A 20,070-nucleotide genomic window follows, 5' to 3' on the forward strand; every position below is an offset into this window, starting at 1 on the left:
CCAATGGTCAGCACGTTTCAGCCAACTCTAATACCATACAGGCCTATGGCCTTCCTCAGGACCAGAGGTCCGTAATGCTGCCCCTTCCCTAGGTAATAAGTGTTGTATATGGATGTAAGGTATGGTGGCAAAATACTGGAAAATTTAAAAAAGTATTGTCGATGATGACCGAATTTAAAAGATACCCTATAACATGGGATCAATGCTCTGCTGAGGGAGAGAGGTTGTAACTCCCTGTAGTCACACAAACTTCAAGGGATGGTACCATCTAGTGAAACTATACATGCAAAATCAAAACAATATACATTGCACTACAACCGATCTAATTTGACAGCCATCTTTCCAGGAGTCAGTTTTGTAAAGAAATGGCAACACATTTGCTCTAATTGTGGTTAAGAGGTTCAAATAGAAGAATCTTATGCCATTGATTAACACATTGATTAAAACAGTGGTCAACAAATGTTACTCTTCTGATTTACAAAACAAATAATTTTGTAGCAATAGACAACTGCTGTGAGTATCACATTTATGTTGAACCCCAGTATTCTGTTACTGCGTAACTTGTTTATTCAGGATTTGTGTATGCTCTTAGTAGTGTGCTTTTGAAGCTTTTTCCTAGTTTCGTTAGGCTTAATAGACGTAGTATGTGCCACTGGAATGTGGAAAGGTAATTAATCAGGTTAGTTTTGCGGCCAAATGGAGTACCAATTGATGGATCCATAGTTTATCAGGTATACCAGGTATAGCAGACTCTGCTAGCCACAGAGAGAATAGGTATTTGTACCAAGGGGTTAGATGTTCAGACTGGTCATACAGCTCATACAGTCATACATATAGCAAATGAGAGGTATGGACAGTGGGCTATCGTTATCATAATATAATCATCAAACCCTCTGATAAGGGTGACAAATGTGGTGATTTGGGGAAAGGAAGTCTACATAGAAGAGGCTACATCACAATTGGGTGACCCCAGTTGTTACATGAAAGCAGACAAAATCGAACATTAGCTTTTGATAATGGAATACAATGCTAAATTGATGAATTGAAGAGATGAGGGAATTTTGGAACATGAGGAATATCTTTATTTAAAGAATGAATTTCCAACTTTGACCGCGTTCTACGTGTTATTAAATATACATAAAAATAGAGAAAAGCCACCAGGGAGATCTATTGTCTCGTCCGTTGAAGAAAATGAAAAACCACGATATATAGGCCAATTTTTATGTCTCTTTGTAGAAACGTTACCTTGTTATGTAAAGGATAAGGTTGATTTAATAAATAAAATATATGATCTGCACGATTAACTTGGTGCCCTGCTGGTAACAAGGTATGTAAATAATCTATATACATGTATTATTCCTGATCTAGATTTAACCCCTTCGGCGATGATGACGAGCTCAGCTCGTCATCAGTTGCGCCGTTCGCACGCTGATGACGAGCTGAGCTCGTCATGTAACGCGGCTTTTAGAAAAGAGCTGCGTAGCGCGAAAATCGCCGCAGCGCGCATGCGGTTAAAGGTCTAAGGATGCAACCTTTGAGCCTGAACAAACATACTAATTTGATACTACAAATGATGGAGATACACCTCACTCAAAATCTGTTTATGTTTGGTGATCAAATGCATAGGCACATGAAAGGGACTACTTTGAGCATCTGCTTCACCCCAGCTACGCACATTTATTCATGGGCTGGTGGGAGAAACAGGTGTCCACAGATGATAAATTAACACAGTATTTCGACTAAGTATCCCTTTGGTTCCGTTCTACAGACAACTTATTTGTACTATGGAAGAGGAATGAAGCTGATCTTAAGGCTTTCGTAGAAAAATGAAATGACAGCAATTTCAAAGTAAAACTGAGTCTAGAGTACAGTGATACATGTTTACATTTTCAAGATTGAAAAGTTGAAATAATAGCTAATAATCTGCACAACTTACTGTACAGAAAACCAACAGTGGGAACAGTGTACTACATGCGGATAGCTGCCATCTCACAAATGTAAAATGGAACATACCCTATGGGGAGCTGATTAAAATCAAGAGTAATTGCAGTACACCTACTTCATAAGAATTAGCAATGAATGACCTCATGCAGAGACTTAAGATAAGGGGCTACCCCAGGGAGGTGCTGGAAATTGCTAAAAGAAAGGTGGCAGCGCTTGAAAGGGAGGACCTAATCTTTGGTATTCAGAACGAAACTAGTGAGAGTACAAAGTCCCTGTAATCTTTGCTTTTTTCAGTGAATGTCTAAGGTTTTTTTTAATTGATTTCCTGTCTATAATGTCCCTGTACCTTTTGTTTTTTTCTGTGAATTTCTATTTTTTTAAAAATTCTATTTCCTCACTATAACACCCCTCTAACCTTAAGTTTTTTTCAGTGAATTTCTGCGTTTAACATTTTTTATCGATCCTAACTGTAACCTGTCACTTTTGAGAGTGGATCTGTGATAGTGTGAGTGTGTGTGTGTGTGGGTGTGGGTGTGGGTGTGGGTGTGTGTGTGTGTGTGTGTCTGTCTCTCTGTGGGTGCATGAGTCTCTAAGTGCACCTGTGAGTGGGTGCATGAGTGTGTGAGTGCCTGCATGAGTGTCTGAGTAGGTGCATGACTGCTTGCATGAGTGCCTGAGTGGGCCTAGGAGTCTCCGAGTCAGTCTGCGAGTGGGTGTGTGGGTCCCTGTGGGACTGGGAGTGAGCGTACCAGTCTGTGAGTGGGTGCATGAGTGTCTGAGTAGGGTCTGTGAGTAGGTGCATGAGTATCTGAATGTGTTCATGAGCATGTTATACAGGCCTCTAAAATTCAAACATTTTACTAGACCTGCAGGTCTAGTGACTTTAATAATCTACTCAACCTATTTGAGATGATCTTGACCCATAAACTGGTTTCAAATGATGTGGTCGTGGGCAAATATGGTCGTACATTAAGTCACCATTTTCTTCATTATCACATATGAGAGCACCTTCAAGCGTGCAAGTTCGGCATGTCTGTTGTACAAAAAATTCTTTTGTTTGATTTAAGAAACGTTATCTCCAGATATAATAAAAATCGAGCCACATATAGGATACACATGACCCCTGATATGCCTCTTAATTCATTAACCACATTGTCATCAGTATGGGGCAGGAATGTTTCTCAAATCATGTTTATAAACTATAATCTTTTTATTTTTTATTATTAAACATTTAAATGATACAATTACACAGCAGTACCTCACTTTTAGTCCTTTTGGTCACTGATTTACAATGCACCCCCAGGTAAGACATCAATGGCCCATTATATCTAATCTTTAAACAGTAATTAAATCTTCCCCTCTGTTCAACATTCTACCTGCTGCCACCCCACGAGCTTGTGGAGGGTCACATATATTTCCCCTGAATGCATTCCATTTTCCCCAGACTCGGTCCCATTTCGGGGTGCAACCTCTGTTTTTAGGTCTCGTACTGGCAATGCGCAGCCTTGCTGTTGGAGACATATAGAGGCCAAACAGCAATCTGAACAAGGTGGATTGTCCCCAATGCATGTGAGGCAATCAAGCGCGACTCTTCCCCAGCGCACGCTTGGCCTCACTTCTCACTCACACCCCCTCCTTCCCTCCCACTCGCTCGTTCCCCTGCTCCCCCGCCCCCCCCCACCCGACTTGAAAGGAAGCCTCGCACACCAACATTTGTCTCTCTTACACCACCATCAGACATCAAAGGCTGCTGCTCCCCTGCCCCCACCCCCACCCCCCAGCAATGCCGAGAGCGTGTCTCTGCCTTATAAAGTAAACAGTGACGCAGCTAACCATTTTGACCCGACTGCAACTTCTCCTTAAGGTCGCCACACCATTTTCCATGACCTGCTATTTAGCGTCGGCAGTGAAAAGATATTCTCACTTTAAACTCAAACAGCACAAATAAAGAATTTCCTGCGAGTTTCTTTCTCACTATTTGCTTTTTGGTGGCTCTTTAACGTTAATCTAGTAAACGCATTAACTAATCGAATTTTATTATATAAAGAAGTTATTCTGTATGTAATTACCGAAAAAAGGAAGAACACAAAATAGTTACAGAATGTTTTATCATTTTTAGAGCCATGCATCTGATTTCGCCCCACAGGTCAGGGGCAGCGTCACTCTCAGTTATCATCTGCACTCTGCGGTGTACAGCAGGGCTAGGGCAGACCGCTCCGCAGCCTTCTCCGCCTCTCGGAATACCAACAGGGCTCTCGGCGGGGCCCCCCTCGGGCTCGACCGCTCCTCCGCCCGCGGCTGGCCCAGCTCCGCCGCACTCTCACCTCCGTACCCCGGTCTAAGGGCTCTCTGGATAGTTCCGCCGGCCACTGCCTCAGAGGTGGAAGCCTCGTCCGCCCGCAATTTCCCTCGTCCTCACGGCTCCTTTAGTTTTCTAATTATTGTCGCAGGCGCCAACCTAGGCTCCCTCCTGTAGCGCCCCAACCAGCCTGCGATCTAGTCCCGGGGGAATCTCGGGTCTCAGCCGCTCCCCCGCTGTTAGCTGGTGCAGCCCTGCCTCACCTCCGCACTGTGTTCAAGTCCAGGTGCTCTGCGGGTATATCCGCTGGTCGCCGCCTCGGTTCACCCGCCCGCAGATGGTCTTTTTACCACGGGGTCGCAGGAGTGCGATTGTTCGCCGTGGGTGCCATCTTGGGCTCTCTCCCTGCAGCACACCGGCCAGTCAGCGATCGAGCCCCAGCAGGTCCCGCGGTACTCAGTCACCAGGGAGGGGCACCCCTTCCTCTACCGTCGTGCGGGAGGTGGGGGTCTCGAGGTCTGTTTATACAGGATTAATAGGGGCTCAGTTGCTGTGCTCTCCGCCTATGCAGCCACCATTGTCGGCTTCAAGCCACGCCCCTCCTCAAACTAATTTATGAGTAGCGATGTTATGTTATGTTATAGATATATTTAAGGGCACAGGGGTTACCCGAGGGTGTCCTGGTGCTAGTCACTTCTCCTTTAGGAAGAGAACAGAGAAAACTATTTATCAAAAAGCCAGTTTTTTTAGACCCTTCATAAATGCCAAAAGATTCGTGGCATTTCTCAGATGGAACAGAAGGTCACTCCAGGCTTTTGCCGCACAAAAAGCAAAACTTCTACCACTCCAAAACACTTTTTCTGTGGACGGCACTATGACCAGCTTGGCTACCAGTGAGTAAAGAGTTCTTTTTGGAGTGTACTGTTGAAACTGGAGTATCAAATGGTCGGGTTCTATGCCTTGCAGAGCCTTAAAAACCATGCAGAGAGACTTAAAACACACTCAATTCCTTACTGGGAGCCAGTGCAATTTTTTAATTTCTTTGGATATTAGGGAAAACCTGGATGTCCCAGCGAAGTGGGGCGCTTTCCCATCCCACAACAGGCTACGAATCTCCCCTTCTATTGCTCTAAAATATGAATCTGGAATCTCATAGGGCGTATTTTGCAGGGCATACAGGAATCGTGGCAGTGCCATCATTTTAAGTAATGCCGCCCTTCCCAATAGGAATAGCAGCAGGGCCCGCCAATGTTGTACATCTCCCTTCAGCCTGGCTAGTGGAGCGAGAAGGTTCCTCTCATAAAAGCCCTCCTCACTGTAAGGAATATATATCCCCAGGAAGGTGAACCCTTCTGTCACGATTTTTGCTTCGCATCTCCTCGGGAAGGTCGGTCCACGCCCTGTAGGGGGAATACCACTGACTTGGACCAGTTGATGGTGTATCCAGAATATTGTAGGAAGGTGGAACAAATCTAAAGGATCCCGGCAATGGAGGATCTTGGCGACGCCACATATAACAAGATGTCATTTGCGTACAACAAGATTATGTCCTCCCTCCCCGCTGTCCACCTTAGTCCCCTAATTATTGGGTTCCCCCTTATCCAGCTCGCCAATGGTTCCAATATCAAAGTGAATAGGTGCAGGGACAACGGGCAGCCCTTCTGTTTAGAAGAAAAGTACTAGATGTATCCCCTTGTTCATATACTTTATGCTGTACATTGCGGAGTTTACTATTGGCTGACTCGGCTACTAAATTCTTGTACTCTTGTCTCTTCAGGGCCAGAGAGTGTTGGGTATCCTCCTGAATCAAGGAGACGGGGGACCTCTCCATTTCAATTGCCTCTAACTTGCCCTTTTTTTTCCCTTTCATATCCGGCACTTTATGACTGTCTTATATGCTTAAATATAAGACTGAGGGAGAAGGAGGAATGAGAGACTAGGTTGTCCTCCAAATATTTAGTGTACAACCAAGAATCCAAAATATTGGGTTCCAAGACCTAGCTCATGTCGCGGTAACTGACCTGATTGATCAGTGGTACCTGCCAAGAAAGAAAAAATTCTTTCTAGTGTCCCCTCACTCACCGGGGTTGCCCCACGGTGACATGCTTAATCATTGGGGCCATCCCAGTTCTCTACGAAAAGGGGCGTGCTGCGACTCACGAACTACGCAGGAGCACTTTAAAGTGAGAGACTATGTGTAGTGCAAAGTGGTGGAGTGGGTGTAGGTGAATTAAAAATACCGTGCTTAGTGGGCCTCAATAGATTTATTATGCTCCTAGACAGGTATGTTAAAAATGGGGTGATTATCACTACTAACCAACCTATAATGAGGATTGGTTCAGTGAAAGGTCAACATGTTTCATGCTACCCCTAGCATTTCCTCAGGACCATGCCGGGACCAGCCCTGCATTTGCCACTCCAAAGTCCCTAATAAGGCAGTGATAATTAAAATAAAGAAATACACTTAATGTATGAAGCATGCGTTCGTGATAGAATACATACGATTTTTTGGATTTCAAATTGGGAGGGTCACATAGTGTACTCTCATGACGCACGCATCATGGGCTATGGTGGATGGTTGCACCATATTGGCGCGTGCAGGCTCTCATGCCAGGCATTGAACAGTAATTGTATTTACAACCTAATCAAGCAGGATTTCGGCCTGGTCATTCTACTGAGGCAGTCATATTGGCTGTTCAGAACACCTTGAGGTCCAATGCTGACAATAATTTTCACCAGGCCCTGGTGCTCCTTGACCTGTCTGCGGCATTCGACACGGTTGACTATTCCATTCTGGTCAACCGTGTCGAACAGGCAGGCATCAGAGATTCTGCCTTGGCCTGGTTGAAATCGTTCTTATTTGAACGCACCCAGTCTGTCTGCTTAGGTTCTTTCTCAGCCCCTAAAATTAATTCCTTCTGCGGTGTCCCCCAGGGCTCCTCCCTGTCTCCCTTATTATTTAATTTGTATATGCGGCCCCTCCTTTTTGCTTTAGGTAAACATAAAGTCACTGTATACAATTATGCAGATGACTTGCAGCTAGTCTTTACACTTAATTCCCCAAATGCTGTGGATGACTTTCAAGCAACTATGACCTTAATCCAGAACTGGATGTCGCTAAATCATCTTAAATTAAATCCGGGGAAAACCGAGCTGATTCTGCCTGGTAAAAGTGAAATTGGTTGGAGTCCTAATTTCTGGCCCATGGACATGGGCCTTCCCCCCAAGAAATCAAAAACCGTAAAGAGCCTGGGGATAACGATTAGTGAGGACCTTACCTTAAAAACTCAGATCGGAACGGTGGTCTCTGCGGGGTTTTTCCAATTGAGAAAGATCAGGAAAATTTCACATCTCCTCACCCATACCGCCTTAATCCAGGTGGTTATGGCCCTAGTCCTCTCCCACATTGATTTTTCCAACAGTCTCTATTTTGGCCTACCTATAGGCCAACTTAGAAGACTGCAGTACCTACAGAATCAAGCCGCAAGACTGATTTGTAATGTACCCAAATGGGTCTCGATTAAATCCGGCTTAGAGACCTTGCATTGGCTTCCTGTGGCTCAAAGAGCCGAATTTAAAACTGGCTGCATTATCTTTAAGGCTCTGCAAGGGAAGGGCCCTTCCTTTATCAAACAGCTGATTGGCAGATACGTTCCTTCACGCAGCTTGAGGTCAGCCCACAAAGACCTATTGGAGGTACCTCGCTTCAAGAAGAAACGACAGGGAGGCAGTAGCTTTCATTTTTTAGCAGCAACCCTGTGGAATTCTCTGCCGCCAGCTCTCAGGCAGTGCAAGGACCTCCTTGCCTTCAGAAAGGCATTCAAAACGCACTTATTCACACAGGCATATCTGAAATAGAGACTTTCGTTTGATCCACCCTTGTTATGTTTTTTTATCTCTTTCCAGCGCCAAGAAGCCTCTGGGCGTATGCGCGCTTAATAAATAATAATTAACATAACATAACATATTAATTCTAATAAGTGGTTGTGAATTCACACACAAAAACAAGACAGGACTTAATGTGACCAGGACGATAGACACAAAGAACACATAATAGGTGCAGAGATGGAAATGAGGAAAGAGAGATTCTCGATATTTACTTTTAGCTGTGCTCAATGGCACCTCATGGTCTCACTAGGGGTTCGATTTCATCTTGTGGACTCACTGCTGGTTGTCCGTTACAGGGTAAAAAGGAAGAAGAGCGATCGGTAAGTATCTGCCCGCCTGATTGCTGACGGAATGTGCATTGCCATGGGAAACCAGACCGTCTGAGAAATAAATATTACTTACTTCCTTGCTCGTGAATCCGTTCGGTAAATACCTAATGTCAGCTCCCCCGGGACCGCATCTCACTCGGTGACTGCGCTTGCTCAGTTAAGTTAGATCGGTGCTTCCGGTATTCGTCCTATAGATCGTGTGGGGCCGTCGGCCATCTTGGAAGGATGTAATTCCGTTGTAAAATAAACGGTATTGAAAAAAAAGGGGGGTGGTGGTGCGCAAATGCTACAATTAGTCGTGCGAGCACAACTACAAAGAATTTTTAACTTAATAAATATCGTTTTCGTTCTGAGGAAGTGTGCAGGAACGCTCTAATATATATTAAATATGGGCAGTGAGAAAACACACAGTAAGGGTTCTGCTATGGAACCAAACAAATGGCAGAGGTTTCCCCAGTCTTTATGATTAGGGCAAAAACTGGTAAATTGTTCCCTTTAAACCTATTCAAAAAGCTATTGTATAAAGGAACGGCATAATACCACGTAAGGCGGTGTAAAGTAATATAAACGCAGGTTGCTTATAGAAAGTGACGCCCAGTAGATATACACCTCGTAATGAGGGTTATGGAAGAACCCAACAAGGGACGACATGTCAGGGCTTCACAGTTCAAAATAGACGTTAAAGTGATGTTGGCCAATTGTGTCCTTGTTATTATCAGTGATATCTAGCTCAAACAGGGGGGCGCTGCATTGCATAGCCGGTACCTTGTATAATTAACCATTAATATAGAGGGGTACCTGAAAGGGAAAAGGTTAAGAAAGGTTTAATTTCTGAAAGCACCCCACGGGATGTCATCATTGAGTCCACAGGTGTCCGTATGCAATTTGAACACCCATCGTTATTCACGCTCGTGGAGTATTCTTTCTTGGTTTTCTCTTGTTTTTACAGTCTCCAAAACGACCCACGTCAGATCGTTAGGTGTGTGGTTCATCTCTATAAAATGATTAGTCATGCGTGTAGTTGCCCGTTTGCACCGGATGTTTCTCCTATGTTCAACTATTCGAGTGCTGATCTTTCGTGTGGTCATCCCAATGTAGTGTAAGTTACATACACATGTGATCAGGTACACAACTCCACTTGTATTGCAATTGGACATTTGTTTTAAGTGCCAAGTAGTATTGTTATTAAAGGTGACCATCTTCGTGGTAGGTGTTAGATGACACACGCTACAATTGTTACAAGGGTAGTGCCCCGTTGGTAAAGGTTGGAGTCTGTTAGTAGTAATTGTAGGTTTCGGACGGGTGTGGACCAAGTGGTCTCTCAAATTCATCCCTGGACGGTGCTGGAACATTGGCATGGGTATGTTCAGGTCCCAGCTGTTGACAATCGGCCAGTGTTTTTTTTACAATTTTTGTAACTTGATCTGATACTTTGTTAAAAGTAGTGATACAAATTGGCCTTGTGTTTTCAGCCACATTTTTTTCTTTTTTCTTTGGGTTCCAAAATTGCATTGCCAGCCCTCTTTTTGGCATTTCTTATTAGTTTAGTTGGATAATGCCTTTCTTTTAGTTTCAAGCTTAGGTCTTCAGCTTGCATAAGATTGTCCTTTTTATCTGAACAGTTCCTCCTGAGCCTAAGGAACTGTCCAAAATGGAGGTTCTGTTTGAGATGTCTCGGATGAAAACTGTCGTAGGTCAATAAACAATTTCTTGCTGTGGGCTTAAAATGTGTGGTTGTTTTCAAAGTTCCATTATCTGCCCAAATGTTTAAGTCCAAGAAAACCAAGTGGGACCTGCTCATGGTGTTGGTAAACTTCAGGAACCTATCCTGTTGATTCAGCCACTCAAAAAATAAGATGGCCTCATTCTCATTTCCTTCCCATGTAACTAGAACGTCATCGATATAACGTTTCCATAGTGTGATATGGTGTCTGTAGGGATTGTCATCATTCAGGATCTTTGTTTTCTCTAGATGGTGTACATACAATCCAGCTATGCTCGGAGCGAATGTGCTGCCCATGCTGGTTCCGTGTTGTCGGCGGTACAGTGTCTCCTCAAAACGAACAAAATTCTGGGTGAGGGCCAGGCGGCAACATTCTAACACCACATGTCTAGGCGTTTTGTAATTCCATTGGGAATCAAAGAGAACCTCTTCCAATATTTCAAGGGTGTCTTTGTGCGGGAGACTCGTATAAAGACTCTCCACATCTAGACTGATGAGAATGCTAGATGTGGGGTCAAAGCTTTGTTCTTTAAGTAGACACGGGACATCCTTCGTATCTTGCAAGTAGGTGTCTGTTTTTTGCACCAAAGGTCTCAAGAAGGCATCAGCGTATTTAGAAAGAGGTTCAAGTATAGAACCTATGCCAGAGACTATGGGTCTGCCCGGTGGTTTTTCCAAATGCTTATGAATCTTTGGAATCGTATAAAAATAGGGGGTGACCGGTTTGTTGTTGACTATAAATTCCGTTTCTTTTTTGCTCATCCAGTCATTAGCCAATGACTCTTCGATGAGGTATGCAATTGATATTCTTAAGCGTTCCGTGGGGGTACTCTTTAATGATGATATAGTTCCTAGTGTCTGCTAGGAGTCGTAGACATTCTTGTCTATAGTCAGATGTATCTTGTAGGACTAATGCCCCTCCCTTATCTGCTGGTTTTATTGTTAGGGAGCTGTTTTTGGAAAGTTCCTGTATTGCTTGAAGTTCCAGATTGCTAGTATTCTGGAACACTTTCACTGTGCGGGGATCAAGTTCTTTCACCTCCTTCATAATGGCTTTTTCAAAAGCCAGAATTTCAACTGGTAGATTACCGGGTGGTGGGACAAAAGTTGACTTCTTTCTTAGGCTTGTGTCTGATTCAGTCTGGTCGTTATTCCCCTTATCCTGAAAGAAGACTTGCAGCTTCAATTTTCTCAGAAATTCTTTTAGCGCACAGCCGAGTTTGAATTTGTCTGTATAAGGGATAGGTACAAAACCTAGCCCTTTATTGAGTACTTGTGTTTGGATGGATGTCAATTCCATACTAGATAGATTAACTACTATGTCTAGAGGCCGCTCGTTGTCGCCTCTGGCGGCCTTTGCTGCGTGTGTGACGTACCTCCGTTACCAGGGGTTGAGCCCATTGTAGCTGTTGTCCTGCTTTGTTTCTAGCCCGCTTGTTGGGTTTGCCCCCGCCTAAAAAAGGACGGTTAGGATTGCCTTGATTGCCACCCCAGTTTTGGAAAGGCTGCTGTGGGTATATAGATGGACCATAGTAGAAGGGTGCTTGAGGTGGAGGGCCATAAGGGGGACCATATGGCTGTGGACCTTGATATGGTGGCCATAGGGGAGGTTACCACGATAGACTCTTGAGTTGCCTCTTCCTCTTCTAGGTCTTCTATTCATTGGTTGATTGTAGGCAAAGGAGGGGCCTGAACTATCAGAACCTGAGTCTGAACCATCAGTGTCTGTATTGTATCCCGGGTTCCTGTTGCTTAATATATAGTCATCCCTTATGTAGGGGTAGACTTTGTCATGTGAAAATCCTTTCTGATCCTTTGAAAGTTTTATATACTTAGTATCTTTCAAGCTTATCTCAAATTCCGTCATGCTCTTATTCAATTCGTCTGGTCTCTTCTTTAGCTCACTAGGGGTCTGGAATGACTTTAAGCGTACCTCTAGAGTGTGTATTTTCTCTAGTAGTGTCTCTGAGAGGCGAGCTGCTGTTTTAACTATAAGCACTAACCAGTCCCAGGTACAATGCCACGAAATGAGCGACCAGTCTTTTTTAAATTGTTTGTCCTGCTGGAAGATGAAGGGCTCATTTCTGACGATAAGTCCCCTCGGGGCTGCACTTATTTTGAGATACTCAGCCATCATGACACCCTGAATCAGTGTTTTCATTTGTGTTCTTTTGAGTTCCGTCAGTTCGTCCCAAATTTGGTTTGCATCGCTGTTTTCTCTATTAGGGGGCCCTGTGTGTGATAAAATTGAGGCGATGATACTGTCTGCCTCATCCTCAGAATAAGTTAGACCTGTAATTTCTGCCATTATTTATATTGTTTTATATGCTTCCCATATAGTCTGGTGCAACTCAACTGATCCCACGTTTTCTTTAAAATAGTATTCAGTTGTTTTTCAAATGTCTGCTCTAATGTGTGGAATGACCAGGTACCATGGGCTGATGGATAAGGTTTGTCTCCTGAATTTTTTAGTCAGGCTGTATTTTGCCCACAGTGGAGCATGGTCTGAGATTTCCCTAGCTAGGTGTTTAACTACAGAAAAGTGCTGTTTATCACCATCAGCAGTTAGTATATGGATTCCGGAATGGAACATAAACTGCTGCCCATCAGGGTGGGATTCACGCCACATGTCTATTAACCCCATGGCCGTCAGGAATTCATCCATGATATTGCGTGAGCGTTTGTTAACACAGGTGGGAGTCTATCTAATTGATCATTAAGGGTCATTTTCAGGTCTCCCCCAATTATCAGTGTCCCTTCAGGGAAATCCAGAATATTTTTACTGATGTCCGGTAGAGCAATACTGTGTAGGGCGAGGGGGATATAGGCAGCCAGCACATTTGTGTTTGTGCCCTCCCAAGACCCAGTCAATCCTGTGCATCTTCCCTGAGGATCATTGTGTATGTCCATCACCATGAAGGGAAACCCTCTACGCAACAGAATCCCCACCCCTCTGGAGCCGGATGTGAACCCTGAGTGTACTACCAGTTTATACCTCCATCTGTTAAGCGCCTCGCATGTATTCCCTATCAAGTGAGTCTCCCGGAGAAGCACCATAGTAGTAGTTTGACATATTGGAGCACTATCGCTCTCTTGAGTTTGTCCCCAAGCCCGTTTACATTCCAGGAGAGTAATTGGAAGGATGCTACCTTCTCAGTCTCTCCTCCATCAGTGTACACTCCATAAGCTATCTCATCCGCCATCTGTACTTTCCCAAACGATGACGGAAAGGACAGTTTTGCTCATGGCCTCGGTGCATTCCACTCGTGCCCTGGGTTGCCCTGATGTCTCGGAGGAGACCTGTTATGCGCTTGACCCTAGGTGTGCCGCTAGCTTTGTGGTACCTTGCTGTGTGTAAACAGTTAAACTAACAATTTCACAACTCCCCCCCGAACCCGCCCCCTCCCTGCATGACGGTGACCATATGCCCGTCTCCCCAACAATGCAGAGTGCCCGACGCCCTCCCATCCCTATGTTGGAGGAGTCGTGAGCCAAACCACCCCCACCACCCGCCACCACGACAAACGATTCGCTACAGGGGATACATATATATAGTCATCATTATACTCAGCTGCTCTTTTCTCTTCTCAATGCTGGTCGTGTGTCTGCCTCTCCCCAGGCGCACCACAGCAGTCTCTCGAACAAGGCTGCCAGTTCATAAGTATGCCCAGGGGCAGCATCACTGTGTCTTGTTGCAGAACAGCAGGACGTGCCCTCTCATTTTTCCGTTGCTCACATGATGCTGACCATCTGTTCCAATGAGCAAATTGGAGTCTATTCACAAATAGCTGGTCCTCATTTTCTTGGGTGGCATCTTGCCGCTTCTGTGGCTTTCCTGCCCCCGCAGGTCCTGGTGTCTCCGGTCTCCCACTCGCCTCCGGCCATCCAACCAGTCCCAAACTTCTCCCAGCTCTGTGAAAAACCAACTTTTCCCTTCCGACTCAACTCTCAATTTCGCCAGGAACAGCATGGCATATTTGAGTTCCCTTTTCCTAAGGATTTTCTTGACCTCCATGAAGGAGCTCCTTTGCCTCTACACCTTAGTAAAGCCTGGGACAAATTGTATAGTGCTGTTCTCTTATTTGAGAGGCGGAGCATTGCGTGCTGTTTGAAGAATGGTGTCTCGGGCTCTAAAGTTAAAGACTCGAGCCAGGATAGGCTGGGGGCGCCCCTGGACAAGGCCTGCCTCCCGGCACATGATGTGCTTTTTCTATAGAAAAGTAGTTGGAGAGTGTTTTAGGCTGCAGGTGTTTAGTTACCAAATCCTTGACAAAAAGGTCTGCTCCTGGCCCCACCGCTTTCTCTGGCCCTCCCAAAATTCATATATTGTTTTGTCTCGTTCTACCTTCTTAGTCATCCAACTGCGCTGTTAAGGTGTCCGTGCGGGTCTGTTGCTCCAAGACTCGCTTCTTGAGGGTTACCGTGTTTGCTGCTAGGCCACAAGAGATGTCTTCTACCTCTTTGACCCTAGAGTCCATCTTTCTGAGGTCCGCTCAGAGCAGTAAAATGAAGGAATGAATGAATGAATACACATTTATATAGGGCATGGCTACCCATGGGGATCCCTGCGCTTAATGTGGCACCTATTAAACTAAGAGCAGATCAAGAGAAAAGAAAAGTTTTAAGCTATTTTCTGAAATTAAGATAATTAGATTCCGAACGTATATGATAGGGGAGCCGGTTCCAAAACTTAGCTGCATTGTATGAAAACCTCCGACCTCCAGTTCGTGATCTATTGATCCTGGGAACTGTGAGTAACTATTTATTGTTGGATCTCAAAGTCCTATTAGGGCGATAGAGTTGCACCATAGAATGAATAATTGGGGAATCTTTCCCCAAAATAGCTTTATGGGCAATACACATTGCCTTGAATCTAATTCTTTTTTGGATGGGGAGCCAGTGCAAAATAGTAAGGGCTGGTTTGGCTGAACTACGTTTGGGAATGTTCAGTAATAGGCGGGCTGCACAGTTCTGAACAGTGCCCTGTGGAGCTTCTAGATAGACTGCGTTCGCATAATCCAGCTGTGAGAGTATCAGTGCCTGGACTAATAATCGTCTGGCAACAAAAGGAAGAAGAGGAAGAATCTTCCTTATCATCCTAAGGAGTCCATAGCAATTGGCTGCGACTTTGCGAGCTTGTTCGTTAAAGTCCAAATTGCAGTCAAGCCAGACTCCCAAGCTCTTGATCTGTTTTTTCGGAGCGGGTGGAAGTCCTAGGCAGCTGGACCACAGAGAATCTATATTAGCGGGGGAAGAGTAACCAAGGAGCATGAGTTCTATCTTTGCTCCATTCAATTTTAAAAATGACTTGTCCATCCATTCAGAAATCTTCCCAATACATAAGGTTAAACCAGAGTCAGATTTGTCCTGCTGGCTGAGGGATACCACCAGTAGAGACCGAGTCTAGGCGTCCCTCTAAGGAGGTGTGCACACTGGTGATCGCCGCCACTACATCATGCAGCGTGGGGAATTCCTGCTCCGTCTACTTTTTCTGAGCTTCCTGGTCCGATCCGGGGCTTGACGTTCCCCCCTCCTGCGACTTCTGCCATGAAAACGTATCTATCATGGGCTGGTGCGAGCTCTGCCCCCTTTGCCGGTCGCCATTGTCACCTCCGGGGGAGCAGGGGTTTTTGGCCAGTTGTACAGTGTGGTGGGGTACTCGCTGCTGCCTACTGTGGGGACACTCCCACGTGGCCTGTCAGTTTTCCCCTTTGAGGCTCACCGGTTGTGATAAATAGAAGGCAGGGACTTGCCCTTGTGGGTTTCGCTGTTATTTTAAGCCTCTACAGCGCATGGGTCTGCTCTCACCCCAAGTTGGTGCACAGTCTCTTCACCGTCGCTGATTGTCAGCAAGTATGAGTAAGTAAAGAGTTCTAATTTGTTTTGCCCCTATTTAACTCTTTGTTTGTATCACACTTCTTAATTACAAAAGAGTATGCTTTTGAAATTCCCGATATATTTTGAAATATTTGTAATAATAATTTACATGCTGTTTATTTCAATGTTATGTGTTACAGAAAAATAACTGACATCTTCAGACAGCTCACTTGACAAAAACCTCTAACTCTAGTTAGAAAGAGAAAAATAAACCTTATTTTCCAAGCAGCAATTAGATAAAAGACAATCTGACATTTGACCTCTGTAACAGGACACTTGTTCCTTTCCAGCCTAAGTTTACTCGCCAGATGGGACTAGTAGGTGTAAAAATAGCTCGACCTGAATTTTTTTAACTCATAATTTTGCGAGTGGGCGAGTAGATTTTTCGAGGCCTGTTATATGAATCTTTGAGTGGATCTATGAGTGGGTGCATTAGACTCTGAGATGATCTGCGAGTGAGTGCGTGACTGCGAGTGAGTGGAAGAATGAGTCTCTGAGTGGGAATTTGAAGTGGTGCATTAGTGTCTGAGTGGGTCTGTGAGTGGGTGCCTGAGTGTCTGAGTGGTTGTGTGACTGCCTTTGTTGAGTCTCTGAGTAAGTCTGTGAGTGAGTGCATGAGTCTCTGAATGGGTCTGTGAGTCTCTGAGTGGGACTATGAGGGAGTGCATGAGTGTCCTAGTGGGGTCTGTAGTTGGGTGCGTGAGTCTCTGAGTGGGTCTGTGAATAGGTGCATCAGGGTCTGAGTGGGTGCATAAGTCTTTAAGTGGGTCTATGAATGGGCACGTGCATCTCAGTGCATGTGTGAATAGGCGTGTGAGTCTCTCAGTGGGACTGTGAGTTTGTGTATGAGATTCTATGTGGGTCTGTGAGTGGGGGCGTTGGTCTGTGAGTGGGTGTATGAGTGTCTCAGTGGGTGTGTCAGTGGGTGCGTGGGTCTCTCACTGGGACTGTGAGTGGGTGAATGAATCTCTGAATGGGTCTCTGAGTGGGTGCTTGGGTCTCTGAGTGAGACTATGAGCGGGTGCATAAGTATCTGAGTGGGTCAGTGAGTGCCTGCATGAGTCTCTGATTGCGTCTATGAGTGAATGTATTAGTGTCTGAATGAGTCTGTGAATGTATTTTTTTAATTTTTATTTCCGATATTCAGAAACTCCTCTAAACATACATGGAAGGTGCAACGAGTATGCGAATATCATGCATGGCAAAAAAAAACAAACTGTTTTTCAACATATTATACACATCAGGAGCTCCTCAAAGACCATTATATTCCTCTCATGGAGTCAGGGCACATCCTTTTTCTGCTATTTCCTTTGAGGCCCGGAGACTGTTCAGATGAAGTAAAATTGCAGCCACAACTCACTACCTCTCTGCTCAGGTTGCAGACAGCCAATCACAGCATTTCTGCTGCAAATTCGTAAAAAATTACTGAACGAATTTACACCAAATAACTGATAGCGTGATCTGTGGACCAAAATCTACCTTTCTGCTAAATTTGGTGTAATTCTGTTCAGCGGTTCGGGCGGCAGTTCTGTTCAAAACTCCAAAGGGAATTAACATGGGAAATGCACTATTTTTGCCCAATCCCCCTTTTCTCAGCCCCCGCTTGACGGATCACTCAGATTTTTTGCTTTGCTAATAACTTTGGCGCTGTTTGATGAATCTTCCTGAAATTTTCAAAACTAGTTTGCCAGTCACTTCAGCTGCTGTCTGGAATGTTTCGGGTGATTTGTCAAGCTGGGGCAAAGAGAAAAGGGGGAGGTCCCTTTTTGCCCGTGAAATTTCCCATAGGGAATTTGAATAAGACTACAGCCCGAACCACTGAATGGAATTACACTAAATCTGGCAGAAAGCTAGTTCTTGGTCCAGAAAGAGCCCTTTTTGTAATTTGGTGTGCAACTGTTCAGTAGTTTTGGAGTTATTAAAGGAAAAAGAAATATAGATATCTAGTGAAGATCAGCCGCGGGGGATCCACACGCCAAAGCAAGGCACTAACTGGCTCGCTGAAATCTGAGAGAAAAGTTGGGGCGGACATTTTGTTTATCAGCTCGGTGTTAGCGGATAAAAGTGAACAGTGAGATAAGGAGTCAGGATAGAGGTATCATGACCCCATAGGAAAAATTGCCCAACACGTGGGCCCCCCTTCCTGACATTTTCGGCCCTGGGGGACCCAACCCCCAGTGCCAAATCAGTTAATTAAGGGGAGGGGAGTGCAAGGTATAATTACTCTAAAGCACCTGAGATAACTATAACTGGTGAATTTCATCAGTTTTGTTCATTTAAAATATTATGTGTTAACTGACGTTTTCCCATAACTATAATGTCCCTTTAACCTTTGTTTTTTGATTGAATTTATATTTTTTTTACCATAATGTAATATATTCTTCGGTGTGCCCGGCATGTTGTCAGACTCTGCTCCCAAACCCCCTGCCGAAGGCTTGTCATAGTGTGGGGCTTGGGGCAGGGCCTGGTCGCAGCCCCCAACAGGGTGCCCAGCCCTCTTTTTCAATGATTTTGGTGCACTGCAAATCCTTGCCACAATGCTCCAGGACTGTTGTGCTGAGCATCACAGTGGATCCCTGGCTATCCGCTGTGATTCTCCAGGGGTGTCGTGTTGAGCATCACAGTGTATACATAGATCCATGGAACCCTGAAAATACATTATTTTTTAAAATTTACATTGCTTCGGAGTCCTAAGATAGTGGCCACAACTTTTCCTTCAGGTTGCCCCCAATCGATCACAATCTGTTTTTCAACTTGCGGATTCAGTGTGGCTTGAAATCTAAATAAATTTTTAGCCTTAATTTCTCAAAAACTACTGAACAGATTTACACCAAATCACAAAATGCACGCTTTCTGTATCAAGATCAAGCATTCTGTCAAATTTGGTGTAATTCCTTTCAGACGTTTTAGTGGTATCACTGTTCAATTTTCTTATGGGTAATTGCATGCGGAAAACCAATTTTTTTCTTAACCACACTTGATGGAAAACCCTGAAGTCTCCCAGGAAGAAGCTGAGGTGGATGAGATTTTTTTGGTGATGATTAGTCAAACAGTGCAAAGTTGTTAGCAACCCAAACATTCATTTCCTAGACAAATCTGGTCCTATAACAGCGTTATATATATATATATATATATATATAGCATATATGTCCTGGACCTAATTAGACTATGATCAAAGTGAAATGCTTAAAATGAGATACTAGGGGGCCACTGTTGATGCAATATACATGTAATACACTGCTTCCCTGTCAGGAATATAACTTACTACCATCAATATGTGCCAGCATTCCAGCAGTATGAGAAACAAACCTGTTATCTTACTCAAGAGATATTAGGTCCTATGCAGACCATCTTCATACAGCTCATTACCAATCAAAGGTTCACAAGGGTTCAAAGACTCTAAGCTTCTTAAATTGAGTGTGATAGATTGAGTAGGAAGGCTCACGGATTAGAGCCCTGGACCAGTGCTTCCTCCAGTTAAACATATGAGACGGGTAATCAGCTAATCCGCTAATGAGTAATCTATCACAAATACTATTGCAGATTCTAATTTTATAACAGTAGAGGCTGGTGGGATTAGCTTACAACTGAAGCACATAGAAGATGCCAATTCACAGCAACAAATAAAAGTGCATGTTTTACCATTGGAAGACATTTTCACAGAAAGTGATCTCACTGATAACAAACATACAACGAATTGCAAAAATGTATATTCACCTTGCTAAGGCATAGGGTTCATCGCCCATGCCTTCCCAGAGTCTGCAGCCTCCTCCCCAGTATCCAATATTCAGGACCACTATTCCTTCCAAATTTGGCAGATTGATTCTCTCACCATCCAGCTCCAGCTTAAAAAACGTTTTTTTACACAGTAAACATTATATGCATGTTCAGACGTTTCTTCATGAAACATTTCACATTTAATAATTCTAGGTTACAAATGGTCAACATGTGGACACACTTTACATATGGACTAATACTGCACCTTAGATATGTAAAAATGTTTCACTGGT

At 44.3% G+C, this 20,070-nt stretch overlaps 1 protein-coding gene across 1 annotated transcript in view; it reads right to left on the reverse strand.

Annotated features, from left to right (window-relative positions):
- Positions 1-20,070, reverse strand: part of DGKE (diacylglycerol kinase epsilon) — a 216,656-nt gene that overhangs the window by 24,676 nt on the left and 171,910 nt on the right. Inside the window, exon 9 of the mRNA XM_078654405.1 lies at positions 19,778-19,905. Coding sequence (XP_078510531.1) covers positions 19,778-19,905 — 128 coding nt within the window. The remainder of the gene's footprint in view (positions 1-19,777; positions 19,906-20,070) is intronic.

The sequence above is a fragment of the Lissotriton helveticus genome, chromosome 7 (assembly GCF_964261635.1).
Source record: "Lissotriton helveticus chromosome 7, aLisHel1.1, whole genome shotgun sequence".
Taxonomy (NCBI): Eukaryota; Metazoa; Chordata; class Amphibia; order Caudata; family Salamandridae; genus Lissotriton; species Lissotriton helveticus.